Source organism: Ambystoma mexicanum, chromosome 2q (assembly GCF_040938575.1).
Source record: "Ambystoma mexicanum isolate Mex_15411 chromosome 2q, UKY_AmexF1_1, whole genome shotgun sequence".
Taxonomy (NCBI): Eukaryota; Metazoa; Chordata; class Amphibia; order Caudata; family Ambystomatidae; genus Ambystoma; species Ambystoma mexicanum.
In genome coordinates this window covers 1,219,330,760-1,219,354,286 of record NC_090924.1, presented here as the reverse complement: position 1 = coordinate 1,219,354,286, position 23,527 = coordinate 1,219,330,760, and the positions used below count along the sequence as shown (strand labels likewise).

Genomic DNA, 23,527 nt, shown 5'->3' with positions numbered 1-23,527 from the left:
ATGCTTGGTGCAGTCAGCGTTAACATAGCATTTAAAGAAGAGACTAGGGTCATATTGGAATAGCCTAATCTACTATGCAGATTAGGAGGACCTGTCCTTAAATGTTATTTAACCTAGGTTTATCGGTGAAAGCCAGGTGACTACTACATGCCCTCTCCACGGACCCAGCCTTTTCTTGTAATGACTGACAGAGGAAGCCATAAACACATTTCTATGTTGTTTCTACTCAATGACTGACAAATGCGACCCCATTTTAAATATTACTAAAAGAACAGGATTTTGATCTCGAAAAAGGGATTAGCTTTGCATTAGATGCATATTATTATTATATTCTAACATTAATAATCGCAGCACTCTCTCAGTAATAAAAAAAGATTCTTGAACGGCATGTTAGGAGTAGCACTGACCATGGCAGAAGAGTTGATATATTGGCAAACTAATATGACTCCCATTTCTCATCTATTACATTAGCACATCGGGCGATGGAGCCAACCAATCAGGTTTCTCGGATTGTGGGCTGAATCCCACGATCCAATCCCACGTTCCAAGCAACATGATGGCTGCTTTCCCAACCCCACCATCTTCCCCCACACTCTCCCCACTTCCCCTTTTGGTGGCGGCTACTGAACCGCTGCTGCTCCAGTCTCCTGGGTCACCATGGGTCACCATGGAAATGAAAGAGGAACTACAAATGAAGCCCGGCCTTCCAGATCCATGGTGACAATCTTAAGTATTTTGTTTCAATGACCGGGACACTGTGAGGCATCCTGTTCATTGAAACAAAATATATTGCTCTTAGCACCCTGGGTTTCCGGATTTAAAACCGGGGGTACTAATTGCGATAACACCCAATCCGGCCCACCAGAACGGGTAATAACAGTGCTGGGGCCCTCAGTACCTTGGATCCTGGACCATTACCACCCGATCCAGCTCACCGGATCAGGTGTTATAGCTTAGGTATCACGCCGCGTGTGTATGTGCAAAGATGTGGGCAGGTGACATAACCCATTTGAACAAACTGATTTTAAGTGACATTTTACAACTTGAGAAAGCACTTCATATTCTGTGGATTCGTTATGTTAAGAAATCGATAGAACCTCTTGAATTAGGTCATTTTTAATTCTAATCCAACGTTGATGAATGGGAATACAATCTTTCTATTCAAGCAGGCTCTGAAAGATCATAAAGTTCATAGTTTTATATGTTGTTGTTGTTACACATAGCTTTATTTGGCATAAAAAGTAAAAATCAAAAAAGCTTCTTGTCTTCACAAATAAAACATCATACTTAAAATCAACAATTTGTAACTTGTCAATACACAGTACTGTTAATTAAACATATTGTACTAACCACTTTTTTCGCCGTGTGTAACCATGCTCTACAAACAAATTTTGCAATTAAATAGATTGAATTTACATCTCGGTGCTCTTACAAAATGTCCCAGACAATTCTGTTGTTCTAATTTTCATTAGGTGGAATAATGACAATAAATAACACTTCCATAGTCAGGTATACCCTAGGAAGAATAATAACAAATGCTTATTTGACTCCTCATTATAGCCACAAACCTTACAGTACACTTCCTGAGGACTTGACCACCTTGTCGTACATTTAGCCACCCTAAGCGTGTTTGTACGTAGTTGGATAAATAATGGTCAGGCATATGCAGGAGCCACACAGTCCAAATACAGTTCAAATCCTTCTATCTGTTTCAGCATTATATGTGGTGCTCCCATGTTCAGCACTGTACAAGCACTTCATCTCCCTTATAGTTGCTTCATGACACCTAGTTTTGGCCAACACCTTAGAACTCTGTGTGAGCCCCACTGCATTAGCCCAGAAGATCACCAGGTCAAAAGCCTCAAATCCTTTATGAACAAATCTAAACCGTGGGAGAGAACCAGAGCCTAGTGTGTTTTACAGACTAATTGCTGCTTCTCGATACTTAAAGAGCTCCGGTATGGTCCACAGTCTGATCCAATACATTAATGTCTTAGTTGCAATCACTTCATTAATAGGCTTAAGGCCACATTCCCAGAGCAAACTGGCCATTGGGGCACCCTTTGATTGCATTAGTAGGCCCAGCAGAAAGGTGTTATCAGCCCAACTTAGCTCGGCATATGAACAAAGGCCCCACATTTCATCCCCGTAAATTGTGACTGACCGCCCTGCGATTGATAGGGGTTTAGTAGCTGGCAAAACTGCACCCCTGCCGAATTTGTTATAAAAGCAAGGGACTCCACCGCTATGTGTTTCCAGAGTTGCTGCGGCCTTTTTTAAATGAGCCGACCAAGTAAAGTGTTCTGAAAATCTCATCCCTAAATATTCATAACTGCATACCTGTTCCAGCTCAGAGATACCAACCACTGCCCTGAATACCATCACCTTTCTTTTATCTAATGTGAGCATCACAGACAGCTCTTCGCATTTCTCAACAAATATTTTTAAATCCTTTCTCAGGCCCATAGGAGTGGTTGGTAGTAATACAGCATCATCGGCATAGAACAACGCTGAGAACCCGTCCCAATCAAGTTTGGGAGGGGCGAGACCGGCAACCAACAATTCCTCAATGATGACATTCATAGTCTTAAATTTTCTGGAGATAAACCGTCTACATCAAAAGCTTATTTGCCACATGTGATGCGTTAATCATCCTACAGCACGCACTGTCCTTTGTATCCAACAGCTAACCAGGCTGCCCTTTCAACATTCCGTTGCCTGTACCTGTGATAATGTGTCTATTGATCTAACATCCAAATGATATTCTTGTGCACACTGTCTATTGTCCCATGAAACCGTGTTTTAATCCCTGTGTTTAAATGATGTAATTTTAGACAATGCTGTGCGGCATATTTTTATTTGATGCAAGCGTGCGATACCAGTGTCTGTGAGGCTTTGGGTAGATATCTGATACATACTATAAAAGTTAGGATGACATTAACTGCCTCTGTTAAAGATGTTTCGTTTAGTTTACTTTATTATTTGTATAGCGTGGCCTGGCCCTGGGGCATCTGGGCACTTGGCATGGTTACAGACAATATGTGACATTTGCATCGTTATTGTAGACATTATATGACATTTACATGGTTATTGTAGTGCAGGATATGCAAGATATATACATGTTTATTGCATGTTTCATAGGTATTTTCTTTTTTATATATATTTCCTATGATGTTGTTGTTTAAAGTTCTGTGAATTTAGTTTTAAATAAACTATGAACTAACAACTGCCAATTGTGTGACACCTGCCAAAAGAACAGCAATCGAGATGTTCCAAATGGACCTTAACAGCCATTGTCTATATTGACATTCCCTTCGATAATAAAGGATGTTGTGGGCCCTCTCAAAACATCCAAGGAATGACGTTTTCGCTACCCTGTATTCAGAAGCATTTCCCTTATGGGCCAAGACCACTAATAACAAGGAAGGAGTAACAGCCGATACTCCTTGATCCTTTAATGTCAAAGTTAATGTCAAAGTTGATGGAAGAAATCATAAAAAGCATTAATATGTTGGTCACCACCCATTTTTCATCAGCCAGCTCAATTTGAGCCATTTCGGAAAAACTCCTCTCAACTACATAGCTCATCAAAATGCACCTAGTGGTTTTAATAGAAAACTGAGAAACAAACTGAGAAATGGTGAAAACTGCCCATAAAAATGGTTTAAAAATGGTTACAATGCAAATAAGAAACAGGGGTGGGTGGGCAGGATGCAAATAGTCATAGAAACATGAAGGAAATAAAGGAATGAACAACAGATGTACCAGAAGTAAAGAAGGGTAAGGTCTGCAGCAAACAAGTGGGGTAACAGCTAGTTCAATAAAGAAGGATCTAAAATAACTAAAAAAACACACCAAATACAAAATCACTAACAATTGTGGTGCACTAGCTTGAGATGAAATTGCCAAAAAAGACAATTTTGTTAAATGAGATTACTGCAGTGAGATTTTGTAAATATCATATTTGTTCGATAGACCAAATGTCCAGTCATTTAGATAAAAAATGTAAATCTTTTGAAGGAGGTCCTGAACAGCAGTAATGGACACAATTGGGATGTAATATCACCATTGTCATTTGGAAGACTACACAATTCTCCACGAGTTTCTTCCCACTCAAAATGGTTTACCGGAGCAATGCCCAGGTTGTCACAGATATGATCAGAGAAGAATGGGAAGAGCAAGAAAGCTCATTCCAACACCCAGACGATTTGGTTCATCACACTTATGTTACACAGAATCTAGTTTGATTTCTCATAAAGAAGAATCTTAAGAAGAGCCAACAAAAATAAAAAACATACAGTAAAACACATTAACTCTAAACCTTTAATAAAGGAAATCAAATGCTGGTCCCGTTTCCAACCACTCATAGCACATTGCTATTCCAATGCTCTGGTGTTATACGGCGACTGAATCAAAACAAAAAGGGGATGTTTGGAATGTTTGGAATCAATCATAACCACCGACAAGGCTCTGGGCAACCCTCTATACCATTGTTTGTCAGCCTGCCAAGCCAATACAGAAGGAGAAATAACTTAATATGGCACCTAAAACATTGCAAATATGCATGCATTATCTTTTATAAATCCATGAAGATTATGCAGGTGCTTACCAGTCTGTCATGGGACGATCCTAGCAAATACCTGAATTTGGTCTGCAATATGCTGTGGGGTGTGGGCCACACTCTCATCTTGCAAAGTGTGATCTCATTTTGTGATCTAAGCATTTCTTGGGACAGCATAAAGGGAAGGGATTGATAACTCTGCAGGTCACCAAAGTAAAGGCCACGCAAAACATCCCACTTCCAAGAAACAAAGAAATACCAATCATCCTTTTTTGGTCTAGCCAGTGATTAGTAGGGTTTTAATCTAGAGGTTTCTCACTTGGCCAGCCTCTTGATGGACAGGCCAACAAACAAGGCCAACAAGGAATAATATCCCTATTGGAATGGTTATTCAAGACTGCAGTACTGCATTTTGACATGACTGTACTAATAAAACAAGATTTAAACCAATTGTTTACCCACCAAACAAAAACATCTACGGTAGGTTTGTGAGTGATGTTGTCAAGGTTTTGAGACAGAGGTGGAAATGCCACGCTTCTTTGTTAGCAGAAACTGCTCTTGTATAAGATTCCATTTTATACTATTGAACAGGAATGCTTGGTCACTTATCTCAGCTATTATTTAGCTGATGATATTTTCCAGTTAGGGATCAATCATTCTTGGTCTGTTTGGCAAGAAGAAAAGGCTACAGCACACAAAGAGGTGATCCCTATATTAATCCTCTAACCTTCTTTTTTTCATCCTCAAACAGAAGGGAAAAAACCCTATCAATGCCGATATCTGGTAACACTTCCCCAACCCGTGGGTTCTCAAAAAGTGCTATCTAAGTTAAGAGGAGGGGTATATGGTGAACTCAGACTGGGAGACTGAGAAAACCATGCACATATGATCAGATGAAGCCAGCCATGGCACCACGGATCAAATAATGACTGAGAAGATGTCACAGTGCTGCAGGCATGCACAAAGAAACAGTTGAGAACAGACCCAACACCACCCTAGTGGCAGATGTCTGACTTGTGAGCAACATTGCAAACAGGACAAGCAAGAAATCCAGACAGTAGGAGAATAGGACACTGATGTAAGGGGCTGAGAGGGGGAGGAGGAAGACCACATAGTGGGACATAATGGCGTGACTGGGGGATATCCCAAAAAAGTGAAACTGATTCTAGTGAGTGGTTTGTGGATGTGATTATTAGTGGGAGCTAAAGTTAAATCCACAAAGAGGAGAAACAGGAGTTAACTATTAGAGAAAGCTGAGAAAGAGCTTGTAAGAAGAATTCTGCATGGTGAAACGTAGAGCCAAAACGTCCTACATGCATTTGAGAATCTTCTTGAAAGGAGAAATGTCCCGTATGGGAACACGAGGCAGACATAGTAGAGCAATGTAAAAAGGAGAAATAATGCATTCTGTAGCTTGGCGCAAAGTTCCAAGAGTTGAGAAAGTGATTGAAAGGAGTAAAGTTGCATATTGGAACTTAGCGACAGCATTTCCAGAGCCATACTAGAAAGTGATAGAAATTTGAAATGTGTCACTTGGGAGGTAAAGATCCTGAAGTCAACTGATAAAGGCTGACAGTTGAAACAGTGAACCTTGGAGTGTGAAGGCAAAGTTCCAGACTGCATTTAATATAGGAAATGACTAGAGAACCATTGAATTCTGGAAATTCCTGACTGCAATTGATCAATATACTGAAGAGCGAAATGGGGAATTCTTGGCTATATTCTCAAAGCTGGAAACAACTATAATCCAGCTAATTACATAGAGCAAACAAGTAGACAGTTACAACTTCTGCAAAATACCACAAAGATACAATTCTTTGGATTTGTGCTCTCCCTTGCGCTCTTAAAAACACAATGCAATTTTTATGGAAATACACTTTGAAGAAAATCTGCTGAACGCAATGTTCAAGTATTTTATGCCAGCTTTTAAATCATTCCAATGTCATTTCTCTATAACAATGTACACAGTTCTCCAAATGTTAGGGAACAATTTTAACCATGATGCAGTCTAAATATGAATGTGCACATCCAACAGACAAGTTGCCGTTTTAGCCACAATGCAGCCAACAGGTATTTCACGCTCCTGTGAGCATTTAAGGCTTCAATCAGTTTCTAATCTAAGTAATGTATACCCATCCTTTTATGTTTTATCATTCAAGAAACTGTGTGCTTCACTAAGGTCATATCACAGCAACCCTTCATTTATCATTCTAAATTGAAAGTTATCCTTACTTCTAGTTGGCTCAATCAGCCCCACATGATGGTTTCAACCCTGCTTTTTTAAATAGGTTTCTAATTATGCTATGATGGAGGATTGCCTGCTCTGGGACTGGGCTCCAGGATGTAGCCTGATGAAACAAAACCAAAGCTATTGTTTGAATCATAATCCTTGAATCCAGAGACAAAGTTCCTATGCTTATCTGAGAGCGACAGAACTGAAACTGAGACAACACCCTGCGACCCAATTCCTGACATGTCTTAGAGGAGAAACAAAGAGCTCTGCCTAAATAGTAGAGCGTAAAGTCCAGAAGCAGCAGACAATAATTTTGAATAATGTAGTGTTGCGGTCTATTCCGTCACTAGTCCTCTTCCTTTCAGAAATCACCACTGTCAAATAGCCATTTGTGCAAGCATATGTCTTTTAATTGAAAATGTCATGATTTACTTTGGGGGTCATTAGAAGTTTCCCGGTGCAGTAAACATGCTGGTAAAGGTGCTGGTAAATCCATCACCGGCAATTTTACTGCACCAGGAAACTACAGGTTTGCCAGTGGGGGATACCTTATTTACCTCCAGCCAAGAGCTGGAGGAAATCGGTGCCCCCGCCGGCAAAACAATTCCAGAATTATCTGCACCGGTATATGGAATGGGCCATTACCGGCATTTCCGCCACCTGTAATATCTCAGTAACACCGGGCTATCAGGCAGTGGGAATACCAATTTCATTTTGGTGGCATCCCGCCGAATTAACTGGCAGGATGCAATCAAAATCATAATGACCTCTTGTGTATTTGCCATGGATGGCAGGCATTTAGCTTGTTTGAAGAAAATCACTTATTTTATCGCTGATAAAATCTCTCCACTCCCTCAATGAATGTTTTTCGAGTGTCACCTATATGTGGTTCCTGCATTTCAAGTTCCAATTCTTAATTTAAAAGTATGCTTTAAAATGAAGAGAAACCTGAGCAGATCCAGGAACCAAACAATCAACTTAGGTTTGAAAATGAATCAAAATAATAATAATAATAATAATAATAATAATAATATTAAATCATGATGTTCAACAGTAGCGGAGTCCAGGGGAGCAAGAGGGGCGTCTGCCCCCCCTTGCATTCATCCTGGTGCCCAGTGCAACCCCCAGCCACCCGCTGGTACCCTATTAGCCGCTGCCTCCACTACTGATGTTCAATAGTGTAGCCTAATTCGAATATTGCAGTGATCGCACATTACACTGTCTACTACTTAATAAGGCTGATAGGAATTATGTAATCCAGTCCCATCTGTTCTCTTTAAGAAATACACCAAATGTTACAAACACGTTCCATGGTGCTTTCATCATTTGTACCATAACAGCCCTGGACAACATAGTGGGCTGCTCCCAACGGCACTGGCATGGCTGAGCTCCTTCTTGGCAGATCGTAGTGCCCAAGTGCACTGGGGGGACAAATTCACTGAACCTTCACCTATCTTTTTCGGGGTTCCACAGGGAGCTAGTCTATCTCCCCTCCTTTTCAATTTATATATGAGATGCCTATTTGACCTCCTAGAAAGCGTTGGCGTATGTTTTACAAACTACGCTGACAATATGCAATTTATCTTTGAACTAGGTGGGGATCATGCTGTAGACAGTGCTAAAATAACGGAAGTGTACAATATAATTGACCAATGGATGAGACAAAATTGGATAGGCCTAAACGGTTCTAAGATCGAACTGATGGTTTTTGGCTCATGTCAGGCCAGAGCCAAACTGGGCACTGAATACGAAGCCTTTGCTATAAAGGAGACAATTACTTCTTTCTCATCTCAGGTTAAAACATTGGGGATGATGATGGAAGCATCAGTGGGATCGGATGCACAGGTGAAATACCTCCACAAGAATAATGCATATTATCTACATCTGCTGAGAACCATCCGCCCTTTCTTCAACGAGGAAAATACGGCCACGGTCGCTAGGACAGTTATTATGTCTAGACTGGATTATGGTAACGCCTTGCTCCTAGGTGCCTCTAAGAAAGAAATAGAAAAGTGTCAAGTCATGGAAAATCATACCGTCCGAATAGTGAAGGGCATCAAGCGTAAAGAGCATATTACGGAAGGAAGAAAATCACTGCACTGGCTGAGAATAGAGGATAGAATTATCTTCAAATCTTTGACCATAGTTCACAGATGTATCTATGGCACAGCTCTGAAGTACCTAGAGAAACAGTTCTTGAAATACATTCCCTCCCGGTCCTTACGATCAGAAGATCAGGGCTTACAAAACATACCGTGATTTTGCCGGACCACTGGTAAGGGTAAAACCTTTGCAGTACAGGCCACACAGTACTGGAACAAGCTACCTCGCTCCCTTCGATTGGAGACAAACCTGCTCCCTTTCAGGAAATCTCTGAAAACACATCTGTTTAGGTGAGGAGGCTTGCTATTGTCCCGTTACACCGCTTTGCACTAGCCGTGCAAATGATTGTCCTTGTTTGATGTTTTGTTCTTGTCCCACGCGCCCTGATGGCTGCGGGCTTTCAGAGCGATATAAGTACACAAATAAAATAAAATAAACAGCATTCGGACTATTTGCCCAACAGCATAAATGTGTGCCTACTGGATACTTATATATTGATTAAAGAAGAAAATGTTCTCTAGCACCTTGAAGCCTCTGTGTGCTAGATGGAAGAACCAATAAAATATCTCCGACCAAATAACCGGACAGACTCAAAGGAGATGGTAAAATACTGCTTTAATCTCAACAAAGTAAAGTTAGGTGAATAAACACTCACCAAGTCGATTCATGCAGAATCATAATGTCTTTTCAATAATACTTAGTTTATATAATGCTAGATGCATCATCTATGATGTCATCCTACATGGCAAATTGCAAAAACCTATCGAGGGGTGGGATTGGATTAAGGGAATAGGTCGAGCTATAGAATATACGCATGTAGTGCCTCATTGGCGGTCTCTTATCTGTAAGACACACGCTGGGGTACTTCTATGCAAGTGGTGTAAGACAATCATCATAGCAGAGAATGTGGCAGAGGAATAATACTTTGCAACATTGTATGTAAAACTGCATGACAGGCTATTCTAATTGGTTGGCAACCCAATTCCAACCTTGGACATTTAGCTTGCTAGCAACACCTACATAGAAAGGGAACCCAGGTGCTTGGCGGAGATACGTCAGTTTTCCCCTTGTTTACCCAATAAGTCTACCCTCTCTCATTGGTAGATCTCATGCCATTGTCTTCTGTTTGAAGGGTAACCTTGGCAGTCAACAGTTTTTCGGGACATTCGAGGGAGTGTAGGCACATCATTATCTTAGCTTCTGGCTTAATGAATAGCTCTTGTTTGTGATCTCTTCGTCACGTGTTAAAAGACCATGAATTTGTCCATATCAACGGTGCTATTAACACCATTTGATTCAATCATGCTGGGTGCAGTTGTTCCTCTTGGTCTTTAGAGACTTGTTTACTCCATTACATATTAACTTCAAGCCATTTTAATTGTCCAATATTTGGCATCAGTAAATGTTCTCGTTTCTCCTAATCTTTAGGAAATAAATATTTAGGAAATAAATCCTTGCGCATGGTCTGCTCATAGACTCCCTTTGTGCTTTTCCTTCAATTCTCGAAATAGCATCCTTGTTCCAAGCCATTTACTCCTTTATTTTGCAAGGAAAAACAGCTTCTTCATCATCTTTCCACGTTAAGATCCTGGGCTCGTATTTGGAGGTAGCTGGGTTGATTGACATAAGCCGTCGTCCATCTTCTTCTAATGGTCGTCCTAAACGTTGACTATGTATCTCTCATAAACAAGCATCTAACTAAGTATTCTTTCTACCTTGCATTTCAATGTATTTACAGTTATTGACCAGAGGGTCACTTCATTCTTCTTTGTGTTCACTACATACTGCATCATAGAGCACATATTTTTCTTAGTACTCCCGTTACATTGTTATTCTTAAGACTTTTCATATTGTTTCAGCATAGATTCATATATCTTCTTTGGGCCATTCTTTTGCTGTCATTAGACTTTGTTTGATGTACATCCATGTCACAGACCATTTTATTGATGGCTGCGTTCTGACAACTATGCAAGAGACATCCTTCTTGTAGCTTTCATCCACTGTTTCAACATGAGGGTATCTTCTGAATGGCTGCTTGAGTGCATATCGTCTTTCATATAATCAACGTGGTATGGACATGTCGCATAAACCTGTGCAGTCTCTGGACCTCTCTTGTCCCCTTCCAGGTCCTCTGCGTGGCCCTCCCTTCTCATTTCATCTCTAAAACTCAGGAAATCATGTCCTCTCTCTCTTCCTCTCCTCCTCCTCCCTCTACTCCCAGCTCTTCCTCTGGCCCTTCAGTGGCCACCTCTCCTCCCTCCTTCTCTGTCTTTCCCCTGTTCTCTCCAGACAAGGTTTCTAGACAAGTCTGATCTATGAAAGTCTCATCAAAACAGGTTCTCCCCTGTTCCTCTAAAACCATCAAGGACCACATTGACACCCTGGCTCCTGCATTGGTTGACTTCTGAAACCAGTCTTTTGCCACTGGAGTCCTACCTACCCCATAAAGCACTCCATTGTGCACCCTCTTCTTAAGAAACCCTCCTCCGACCCCTCCTGCCCTTCTAACTACTGCCCATTCTCCATCACTCCTTTCCTGGACAAACTCCTGGAAAATCTGGCCATCTCCCAGCTTAATCTTCACACTGAATCTGTTGGTTGTCTTAAGGACCATCAGTCTGTCTTCAGAGCTGCCAGAAGCATGGAAACTGCTCTCCTGAACAACCGTGAAGACCTGCTCTCAACCTTGACTCCAATACCCACTGTGCCCTAATCTTACTTGATTTCTCTTCTGCATTTGATATGGTCAGCCATGCCATCTTGCTCGACTGTCTCTGTGATAACCTGGGTATCACCGATCAGGCCCTGGCTTGGCTGACCTCTTTCCTCTCCAATCGACCCTCCGAGGTCCAACTTGGGTCCATCCTCTACTCTATCTCTATCTCTACCTGTGGTGTTTCTCAGGGGTCTAACTTCTCTCCCTGGCTGTTCAACCAATATCTGGCACTTCTTGGCCACCGTATTGCCGCTCTCTGAATCAACTTTCAGTGCTATTTGGATGACACCTAGCTCATTTTCAGGCTCCGTTTTGCCACCTCTTCTCCTTCTCTCATCTCTGCCTGTCTGTCCGCTATCCAGAAGTGGTGTGCCGCCAATGATTTCTGCCTTAATGCTGGTAAGACTAGATTCTCCTCATCGGAAAACCTGCTCCCTCCTTTCCTGTCGCTATCGTGGCCGGCCCCTCTTGGCCCTCTTCCTTCTCCCACCTGTGAATCTAAAAATCTCGGGGTCATCTTCGACTCCACACTCTCTTTCTCTCCTCACATCTCTAACATCTCTAAGAAATCACACTACCAGCTGCACCTCCTTGTCCTTGGCCTCAAGCCCAGGCATTGTATCTCTCCAGGACTGAAATCTCTGCACTGGCTCCCAGTGGCTGTGAGGATTAAGTTCAAAACCCTCTGAATTGTCCACAAGGCCTTCTGGGGCCTGGGGCCTCAATACCTTCAACTCTCTCTTCCTAAATATCTTCCTTCTCAAGCTCTTCGCTCATCCGCCTGCAACTCCCCCATGGTCAGTCGCTTCTCCAAGCAACAAGTTGGTGGTAGATGTCTTCCTTCAGCTAGGGCCTACCTCTGGAACAGCCTCCCTGCCTCCCTGAAACTTGAGGAGAACCATCTCCAGTTCCAGAAGCACCTCAAGACCTTCTTCTTTGCTTCTGCTTTCTCTCCTCCTCTCACCTGCTGAACTCCTGACTGAAACTGCACTGGTCACCTGGCCCCCCTGATCTCAGGCCCAGGTCCCTTCCCCCACCAGCTGCACAACTGTACTGCCTCCCAGGCAACCCCTGCACTTGTGGGATGTTTCTGTATCCCAACAGTCCTCACAAGCTCTTGACACTTGATGTCTGCACTTGCCACAAGCTGGCTGCACGTTTTACCTATTGTTTTATTCAGTCTATGTCTTTTTTACAGCTGATCCTATTTATTGCACTGTCTCCTCCCCCTTCCTCCGCACTTTCCCTTTCCCCCCTCCCCTGCAGTTGCGCAATCTCAATGTCACTTGGCCTAGTAAGATCGGTGTCTTTGTCTTTCCTCTCTTCCCCCTCCCTTTCCGCATAGAACCTTGACACACTTGTGTATAGGCGTGTTATAAATGCCATATCATATCATAACTTGTGCATGGGTTCCCAATTGTAGCTCCTCGTCTATCATGCCAATAAGACGGGGTCAGTGAGCGGTGACTAGGGAGAATGCGTGCACCTGCTGCTCTACAAAAGACAAAACAATCAAACGTCATTTGGAGGGCCAACCTTGATCAAGGAAAGAGGGGGAACATAAGGATGTAAAAAGAAAAAATGCCCCCATAACAAGACATTTTTTGCTTGTGTCTACATTTTCAATGCACCTACTTCAACATTAGATTTTCCAAAGAAGGAAGTAGAAGCCATAATCTGGATTTGCTACAACCAATTGGACATACCTAAAACCAAAAAGGCACCAAACCCACCAGTGACAGTTTAGCATTATGAGAAGGTCTTGCCAACCGATTAACTTGTAAATCATTGTAAGCAACAATTGAAATGTCTTTTCATACTAGCTAATGTCCACGTGTACTGTCATGATGTTAAAACCCATTACGGGAAAGTGTAAAATCAAAAGAACCTTAATTTGCCCCACAATGTGTGTAGCACTTGTTTTTCTGCAACTGTTCTATAGGAAAATGTAAAGGCATGATGCACTTATGGTTGTCGAGGTTGAATACTGTAAATCATTTCTGTCAAATAAAGGGGATCTCTAACTACAGATTGTTTCAATTAAAGGTCCATATTCAGATTCTCTTTCAGTCCACAATGTGAAGAAAGAACGATCTAAACATACCAATAAAATACCCGTGTCCAAAGAGGGCTAGAAAACTTGTAAAAAAAAAAAAAAGAATAGTAATAGAATAGTTCAAAAATAGGAAGCAAAACAGCGACTAGAATGTAGGCTTAAACCCGTGGAGCAGATTGAACTACATAATACACAAACAGCATGGGCTATGAGTGGGAACCCTACAAGCAAGTTGGGGCAATCTAACAATATGACCCCCCCACCACTTCACCAGATGTGTATACATGCTGTTTTCATATGTCGGTCCTGTCAAGGCGACACAGATCTCACTGCTGGGAAGAAAGGAGCTAGCTAGACCTGTATGTGCGGATTTACAGTTAAACTGCACAACAGGATGGAACTTTCAAAAGCCACAGCAACTCTAGGGATAATAACAGCCAGTGTTCGATTATTCCCATTAACATACATTCCTGCATGGGCCACTAGTACACAGCTTTACAACCTTTGGCTCTTCAGTTGTTTTGGACTACAACTCCCATCAACCCTTTTCCATCATAGTTAATGTACATGGATCATGGGTGTTAGAAACCAAAACAGCTGGAGAGCCATAGTTTCCAGATCCCTGCACTGGGATAATAATAAAAATGTGCTTTTCAGAAACCTTTTCATGCTGTAGTCCTCCCTTATGTTAGAGCTGCAAGGATATTTGTTACAATACCGAGTGTACAAGTACTCAACATATTCCCATGGGAAGGATGAAGGACCAAGTCCCCACCTCCACCACCCTATCAGGATTTGAACTTGTAACATGCCAGCTGGACCAATGTCAGCAAACTCTTATGGCCCTGGCCCATCATCCCCAAACGCAACAAGGGGGTATTTCTGTGCATTGCCCAGTGTGGCATTTGGTAATATTCATTTATACTCTGGGATTTGCTATTATATTAGAGACCTAGCTTATTCTCCATTTCGTTTTTGTGTTATAAGCCAAACAAACAGCTTTAATATGATCGATTCTTTTCTCGATACCCAGAGACTATCCATTATATAACTTCACAGTTTGTTTCTATGCGGCATCTGCAATTTCCATGTATTGTGGAATTTCTCTGTCTAAGAACAGTATATGTAACTACTACGTGGTTTTGTGTTCTCAACACTTTGGGTGTATATATATATATATATATACATTAAACAGAAGGGTAAAGGTGCTGGGGAGGAGAAAGCTCTCCCACAAACACCTACCAAAAAATGCCCAAGCACACAAGACTTCAAATTGTGTTCAAAATTTCATTTTATTTATCCAAAAAGAGTGAACATAGTATAAAAAGCATACATAATAATACCTAAGCAGACCAGGTGTCATGCAGCACTCACCCACAGCGGGTGGAAAACGCCACGCGTTCATCTCGACTCGCGAGCATCCTCAGGCTAGTATGATTCCAAACATTTGTTTCCTTGTGTTTTTATACCCTTGCACTGAAGGTGATTGAGTCTGCACAGCTGTGCAGCTTACATAACGTAAAAAAAGTTGACAGTTACATAACATGAAAAAAAACTTTAACAGTTAATTGTTTAGAACTCTATGGTTCTGATTGCAACAAATCCGCCATGGTTCAGTGTGTAAATACATAGTTGCCCACATTTGTGAGTTGCCTAATTCCCCATTACTATACTGGGTGTATGCCAGCTGACGATAAGCCATAACAGCCTTTCACCTTCACTTGCTTTACAATGTTAAAAGAAGTGACCACAAGTAAAAGCGCTAGTGCGCCCATTTAATTTAATGCTGCACCGTGATAGAAAAAATGTCTTCACGGTGCTGCTCTCTTCCTGCTAGTGGCATAAAATGCCCTAAAACGAATGTGTGCTGCTACTGCCCTGAAACCACAATGCCCGCTTCCGTATAGTAAAAAAAAGTATATGGGATGGTGGGAAACGACAGTGGCATGTAGTGAGGAGATGGAAGAATTCACCAAACACATGGTGATGTGGCATTGTTTCATTGATGATTTGTTTCTAATATGGGACGGTACTGAAAATGAATTAGAAAAATACATCTCTATTTTGAATTGCAATCCATATAATCTGGAACTGACTAGTACTGTCAGCAGAAAAGAATTGGTCTTCTTAGATGTGTTGTTTAAAATAGAAGAAAACATGATAAAATCTACACTCTATAGAAAGGAAACTAATTCCAACTCTACCCTCCATGCCAACAGTCATCATCCCACATCACTCAAAAAATCCATACCATATGGAGAATTCTTGAGAGCCAAACGTGTCTGTAGTCAGGAGAAAGATTTCCAGGAAGAAGCCAAAAATATCGGCAGAAGGTTCGTAAGCAGAGGATACTCTAAAAATACAGTTACAGAATGCTTTGAAAAAGCAGACAAACTTTCTAGAAGTATTCTGTTTAAACCCAAAATTAAACCTAAAGAATGGAAAATCAGGTTCATAACAGGCTTCAACCAACAAGCCCAACAAATAAGAGTCATAATGCAAAAACATTGGAACATTCTGACCACCGATAGAGATCTATGTAGAGTCTTAGAGATAAGACCGAGTGTTACTTTCCGCAGAGCCCCCACACTAAAAAACATCTTGGCGCCAAGTATGGTAGTGACTAAGAATGAATCGTCAAGTTGGCTCTTAAGAGAGAACAAAATGGGTTTCAGAAAATGTTGTAAATGTAAAATGTGTAATTTTGTATCTAAGAGACCATTTATTGGTGTTGATGGCAAACAATGGAAACACAAGCATAGAATAACATGTCAAACGAAGTTCGTTGTGTATGCCATTACCTGTAGTTGTTGCCTGAACTATATAGGATCCACAATAGGCCCGCTCAAACTGCGCATCTTGCAACATTATAGGGCTATAAAAAATGGAGATCAAACCTATCCACTGGCAACACATTTTGCTGAACAACACAGAAATAATGTAAAAGAAATGAGTTTCAAGGGACTAGCCCATATACCACAACATAAAAGACTTGGCAATAAAGAACTCAAGTTACGTCAACTAGAAGCCAAGCTCATATGCAAATATGATACTCTGAAACCCAATGGCCTAAATATAGACTCAGAGATGTATGTGTTCCTATATGAATGAGGAATTAAACATTGATATCCAGGTGCTAATCTATATTAACCAACACACCTTGATATGTCCATTCATTCTGCATATATGATTATCACAAGTTTACAAACTATTGTCTATAGTTATGATACCGATCTAGGTAGACCCTCCCTCTTATTGGCTGTGTGTATTATATGAATCAACACACTTCAATATTCATTTAAATTTATGGATATCTGGATGTTTTACAGCCATACTTTTGCACTGAATAGGAACTCAGGTCTCAGCTTTTGTCTTATATTGTACTTTAATGCATTAGTCACTTTGTTCGATATGGTGACTTTTCACCAATCGTGATATTGTTTTAATTTGTCATTGAGAATCAGACTGTCTATACCACAGATGCTCGCCCCGTGTAATGAACACCATTGTTGTTTTTATATGGCCATACACTGGTATTGCCATGTTGCATTTATAGTGTGCATATATAGGGGGCCTTCACTTGAAGGCTTATTTTACTATACGGAAGCAGGCATTGTGGTTTCAGGGCAGTAGCAGCACACATTTGTTTTAGGGCATTTTATGCCACTAGCGGGAAGAGAGCAGCACCGTGAAGACATTTTTTCTATCACGGTGCAGCATTAAATTAAATAGGCGCACTAGCGCTTTTACTTGTGGTCACTTCTTTTAACATTGTAAAGCAAGTGAAGGTGAAGGGCTGTTATGGCTTATCGTCAGCTGGCATACACCCAGTATAGTAATGGGGAATTAGGCAACTCACAAATGTGGGCAACTATGTATTTACACACTGAACAATGGCGGATTTATTGCAATCAGAACCATAGAGTTCTAAACAATCAACTGTTAAAGTTTTTTTTTCATGTTATGTAACTGTCAACTTTTTTTACGTTATGTAAGCTGCACAGCTGTGCAGACTCAATCACCTTCAGTGCAAGGGTATAAAAACACAAGGAAACAAACGTTTGGAATCATACTAGCCTGAGGAAGCTCGCGAGTCGAGCGGAACGCGTGGCGTTTTCCACCTGCTGTGGGTGAGTGCTGCATGACACCTGGTCTGCTTAGGTATTGTTATGTATGCTTTTTACACTATGTTCACTCTTTTTGGATAAATAAAATTACATTTTGAACACAATTTGAAGTCTTGTGTGCTTGGGCATTTTTTGGTAGGTGTTTGTGGGAGAGCTTTCTCCTCCTGAGCACCTTTACCCTTTGGTTTAATATATATTTAGTGTTGCCTGCTCTAGCCCGGTAGCACCAGCTCAGTAATGAGGCAGAGTGCAATTTGTTGGATAATCATCTGCTTTACTAATATATATATATATATATATATATTTATTATATGGAAATATATAAAAAGGTTAAAAAGTATACACTTGAATGTACCACTGATGCCATGTTACATTGTTGTGTTTTCATGACATGAATATTTGGAAAATAAATATGCAAAATATTTAAGGAAAATGCTCTATATTGCATTTGTTGGACAGACTCTCCAACATATCCAACAGAAAACATTCTGACCTGCGTTTATTGCATGTACTAAATATGTACGGGATGTGAAGGCCTTTACCCATACTAAATCATTAATGCAACCAGGAAACAGGGTTTATGGGTCGTTTTCAACCTATCCAACTTTTAAAGGAACAATTCACTCTCACAAGAACTCCAAAGAATTCATTGGGCCCGATTTACAACTGTGTTTTTCAAGGGGGAAATCCCATTGAAAAACGGTAATCAGGCCTATTGAGTCACATACACCTTCTTTGCGACATGTACATATTCAAATGCCCAAAAGACACTATTCTGCAACTGTATTCCAAAATTAAACATGTGTATCATGCATCATGAATGTTCAGTTTTATTACATTTCTTTGCAGCTAGTAATGCAGAAGAATGACATGACTTTTCCTCCTTAAAGTAAAGTACCCGGGTGGCGGCAGAACAATTCTCCAGAGGGTGCAGCCGTGATGCGGCGGCCTTTCACCAGGAGAACAAATGAGGCAAACAATGTTTAACCGTGTTCGCTTTTTGTGGATACCTTTAAAAGAAACAATGTTTCCAATAAACTTGTCTGGGCAACTGAGAAGCTCTGTATCTCAGCAACAAACGAAAAAACGTACATAAAAAGCAGACTGTAATTCTGCACAATGCGTGCTGTTTTAATGAGAAAAGAACAAACAAATGTTTCAGACTCAGTTAAAATGTGCAAAAATGGAAGTGGGTTCCATGGCCGGGCTGGGAGGCCGCAAGCAGCACGGCCAGTATAGATAGGACCACAAGCCAGTTCAAAAACATTTAAAATAGTCCCCTTCATGCATCACTGTGAATGATGCAACAATTCGTATATATGCATGTCTGACCCTGACCATAGGAATGGGAGCAAATGTCCATCCTACAGTCCCATCGCAACGATTCGTATATATGCATGTCTGACCCTGACCATAGGAATGGGAGCAAATGTCCATCCTACAGTCCCATCGCAACGATTCGTATATATGCATGTCTGACCCTGACCATAGGAATGGGAGCAAATGTCCATCCTACAGTCCCGTCGCAACGATTCGTATATATGCATGTCTGACCCTGACCATAGGAATGGGAGCAAATGTCCATCCTACAGTCCCGTCGCAACGATTCGTATATATGCATGTCTGACCCTGACCATAGGAATGGGAGCAAATGTCCATCCTACAGTCCCGTCGCAACGATTCGTATATATGCATGTCTGACCCTGACCATAGGAATGGGAGCAAATGTCCATCCTACAGTCCCGTCGCAACGATTCGTATATATGCATGTCTGACCCTGACCATAGGAATGGGAGCAAATGTCCTTCCTACAGTCCCATCGCAACGATTCGTATATATGCATGCCTGACCCTGACCATAGGAATGGGAGCAAATGTCCTTCCTACAGTCCCATCGGTTCGCATGGTAGTAGCTGTCACTTCCACGTCAAGCAAGCCCGCATCTGATTTGTTGCATCATTCTGATACCAAATTATCATCGTCAGTTATGCAAGTTTTTGCAAAAGTGTGATAAAGGCTGTGTAGCCAGTTTCTTCGTAAAATAAGTACTATATAAACTAGGCATCTGGAGCTCTGCTTCAACACGTTAACAGTGAAGTGATCTGGGCCGCTTTAAACTCCAGGGAAGAAGTGAGAACAATGCAGACAAGCAAACACAAATAAGTAGCGGTGTTTTCCGTGTTTTTCACGGGCCAAACAAGCGGTGTCCGTTTTGTCAGGATGAAGGGAATATATGTTCAAACGCAGGACTTGTTGGTTTGCTTTGCATTTATTTTCCCCTTTACCGAAACTAGTTAGCCGGGTCCTCAAGGAACATTTAAGGGTGGACGTATGAAGAGACTGGCCGGAAATACCTCCCAGCGTCTATGGCTGCTTATTTGGCTTGCACAGCAGGGTGTGCCCGATCTGCAGGCAAACATCATAGACTCAATGTACATAGTGCACAGGGCCGCACTGAGACTCCAAAGAAACACTGGCACACTTTGTATGGCCAGACAAATCCTGCACGGAGTGGACAACGCCCCGTGCACATTTTCAAAAAAATGAAAACAATCAGGAGCGCTTTACTGCACATTTGTCAAACGTATTAGCAAAAAGACAGCTCTTCACGGCAGGTCTGTAGAGGAAAGCGTAGCATAACAGAACAACAATGACCTACACGCCGGGCCAGCTGGACGGACAGGAAGGGCCAAACTGTAGGGGTCAACTAGAATGCCAGCTTTCATGATGCCTCGGCATGGCCATGGCTGCAAAAGGCAACATAGTGCGTAGGCCCCGTCGTGCCCCCATCAAAGATTTTACAGGAGGCCGAGTGGCGACATGGAACTAAAACGTACAGATCTTCTACAAACAACCCCAGTGATTTGAAGAAAATCACTACAGATGTGAGTTGCTGATCAGCTCTCTGAAAAACCCCATCACAACCACGAGTTATGCTGCCGCATGTGTATGTCTACGAAGTGGCATGCAGCGACTGAATCCGGGTTCGCTGTGGTCATGAAAGTGTTTCTGTGCGAATCATATCAAAACAGAAGCATTGACGTAGAAATACTTCAACTAAGCCCTTCACCCTCACCATGCACCCCACTCCCCCTTCCCGCGATGCAACTAGCGCCTAGATGCCTGTGGGTTTTGTGAGCTCCTACAAATGTACATCAACAAATAAATAAATAAATAAATACGTTTCTAAAAACGCCAGTACATTGAACGTTTCTTTCTACCTATGCATTAAAAGCATGGAACTAGAATAACGCCTAGCGCAATCTCAGTTAAATACTACGATATGGCCTAAGCGTGAGGATTTAGAGGGAAAGTGTTGCCAAGTGGGCACAGAAGCACATCCACGCTGTCACACTTGGCCCCGAGAGGGAAAAGAGCGCTGCGTGAAATACAAGGGAACTCAAACTAGAACACAACATTCTTAGGGGGAGTCACAAAAGAGTGGCATCACAAATGTGGAAAAATATCCCAGAGCAACACCATTATGTAACAACGTACACATTGCAAGGTTTCCTTCGCAGTCACGAATAGACATAAAAACAGGATAGAAGCACTCCTCTAATTGTGTGCACGCATACTCCCCCCAGCCTCTGGTGCGTATGGGCCCGATTAATGGATTTTTTTGCACGGTTCAAAGTGACTTTGCACTGCTGAAAAGTGACACTGCACTGCTTACACACACCTTGATTCGTGGAACTGTGCAAAGTGTATTCTTGCAGTGCAAAGTCAGTGCATACTCATTTTTTGCAGTACAAAATGACTTTGCACGGGAAAAATTCACTTTGCACAGTTCCATGAATCAGGGTTTGTGTCGGCAGTGCAAAGACACTTTGAACTGTGCAAAAAAAAAACATGAATCGGACCCATAATGCGATACTGGTCAACTGGTAGGACTCTTATGAAATCCCTAGCTGATATCACGACCACGACATTGGGGTGTCATTAAATACGACTGACGCGGCCACACGGCCAAAACAAGAACTAACGTGGGTGGTGACAACAAACGGTAGAGGAAAGCAAGCACCCGAACGCCAATGCATGCATGCATGCTGCTCCCCGATGCTACAGCAGCGGCAGCACCCCTCCTTGGGACAGTTACAGGCACTTTTGTGAATCCAGGCAACTTGTGTTTATGGCGACACTGAAGCGCCCCACCACGATACCCCAGCTTGCCACATAATAAGCCAAACTCGGTGTCATTAAATATGGTTTCACGGCAGGCACTGGCTCTATCTTTTAAATTCATTTCCTCGGTAGATGCCCATGCCACATGTTTGCACGCTGCAACCCCCAGCCCTCGCACCCACGGGAGTGGGGAGCAGAGGAGAGGCGGTAAAGACAAAATAAGAGCCCGATCTTACGCTTTCTGGACGGGCTTGCGTCTCTTGCGGCTCGCATAGGTGGCGTTCGTGTTCATCCTGAGCTCCGGGAGGGGGCAAAGCTCCGAATCCGCGGTCCCCGATGTAACGCTGCCGCGTGTTTCCTGCTTCGAGTCACAGCTGCATGCACATTCCTCACCAGAAAAGGGGTCTCACGCTGTAAACACGCCGATATTCAGGCGATATTTGAAAACTGACACGATGCAAAGTCGCAGGACGTCCCAAGAGGTCGCAAGCCAGGATCACACAGCAGCAGCAGCGCGGCGCCCGGGAGTCCCCTGGGAGCAGGTCACAGAGGAGAGACAGGAGGGTGGCACCAGAGGGCACGGTCTACCCCTGCCAGCAGTGTGGGTGCTTCAGAGCCCCGCTGTGCAGTTCCCATGTGCTCTGCTTCAGGGTCCTTGAAGAGAAGCAGGCAGGATAAGCGGTGCCAGTGGGCCGGGCTGCTCCCAGTGGCTGCAGTTCCAGTCTCCTCCCAGCGCTCTGTAAACACGGTGTTTTTCTGGGCACTCCCTGCCCGTCCAACTTTAAAATAAAGCAGCGTGTCTGCCTTCAGCCCATTGGAACCGTGTCTGCGTTGGGTCACTGTCCCTCTTTCCTCACTTGGAGACTGGGTGGGTGAAATAACCACAGCAAGTCTTTCAGAAGAAACAGGAAATGCTGCGCTGTGCTCTTCCCAGGCCACTGCCCGCCTGCGCGCGGCGGAAAGTTCTCCCAGAGCCCCCCCTGGCGGATTCTCGCGTCCACCTCTAGGTCTCTTCGGTGACAGGCCTCTCTGACCACGTGACGGCCTTGACAGCGACTCTGACAAGGGACGCCGTTAACCGTTTCCCAGCCAGATGTGACGGCGGAGAGACAGCGAGAAGCAGGCTCTGCTGCTGCAGCCCCCAACGCAAACTCAAATGTTGCATCACGACTGAAGTTCCCAGCCCCGGGCAGAGACTGCCTCAGCTCGCATCTTTCAGTACGAGGTTGTTTGTAACCAAAATAAGGAGAGAGCGAGCTACAAAATATCAATGGTTGTGTCTATTTACTCACACGGATTTCGCTTTTTTCAACATTCACAGTTATAGTTTGAAACACTGTTCTGAGTTTATTAACCCATTTTGAAACCAACATTATAGACCTGACTGAAAAAAAGTGCTTGATTCTTGGGTTATTCGTACCCATCCGCTTTGCTCTTTTTTTTTTTTTACGAATCAGTTATTGTGTTAAACCAATGCCTTGGTCATGTTAAATGTATTTAACTTTGCTTGCGGTAAAGGGAGCCGGCTGCTGAAACAATGAGAATAAATTGTATTATAAGGGCAAAGAAGGGGGGAAGGAATTTCTAATTTAGTTTTCCTTCTTACT

At 42.5% G+C, this 23,527-nt stretch overlaps 1 protein-coding gene across 1 annotated transcript in view; it reads right to left on the bottom strand.

The window, feature by feature from the left end:
* The window catches only part of AHR (aryl hydrocarbon receptor), a 723,464-nt gene extending 700,410 nt beyond the window's left edge, over positions 1 to 23,054 (bottom strand). The window contains exon 1 of the mRNA XM_069648615.1: positions 22,157 to 23,054. Coding sequence (XP_069504716.1) covers positions 22,157 to 22,212 — 56 coding nt within the window. The 5' untranslated portion in view covers positions 22,213 to 23,054. The remainder of the gene's footprint in view (positions 1 to 22,156) is intronic.
* Positions 23,055 to 23,527: the final 473 nt, after the last annotated feature.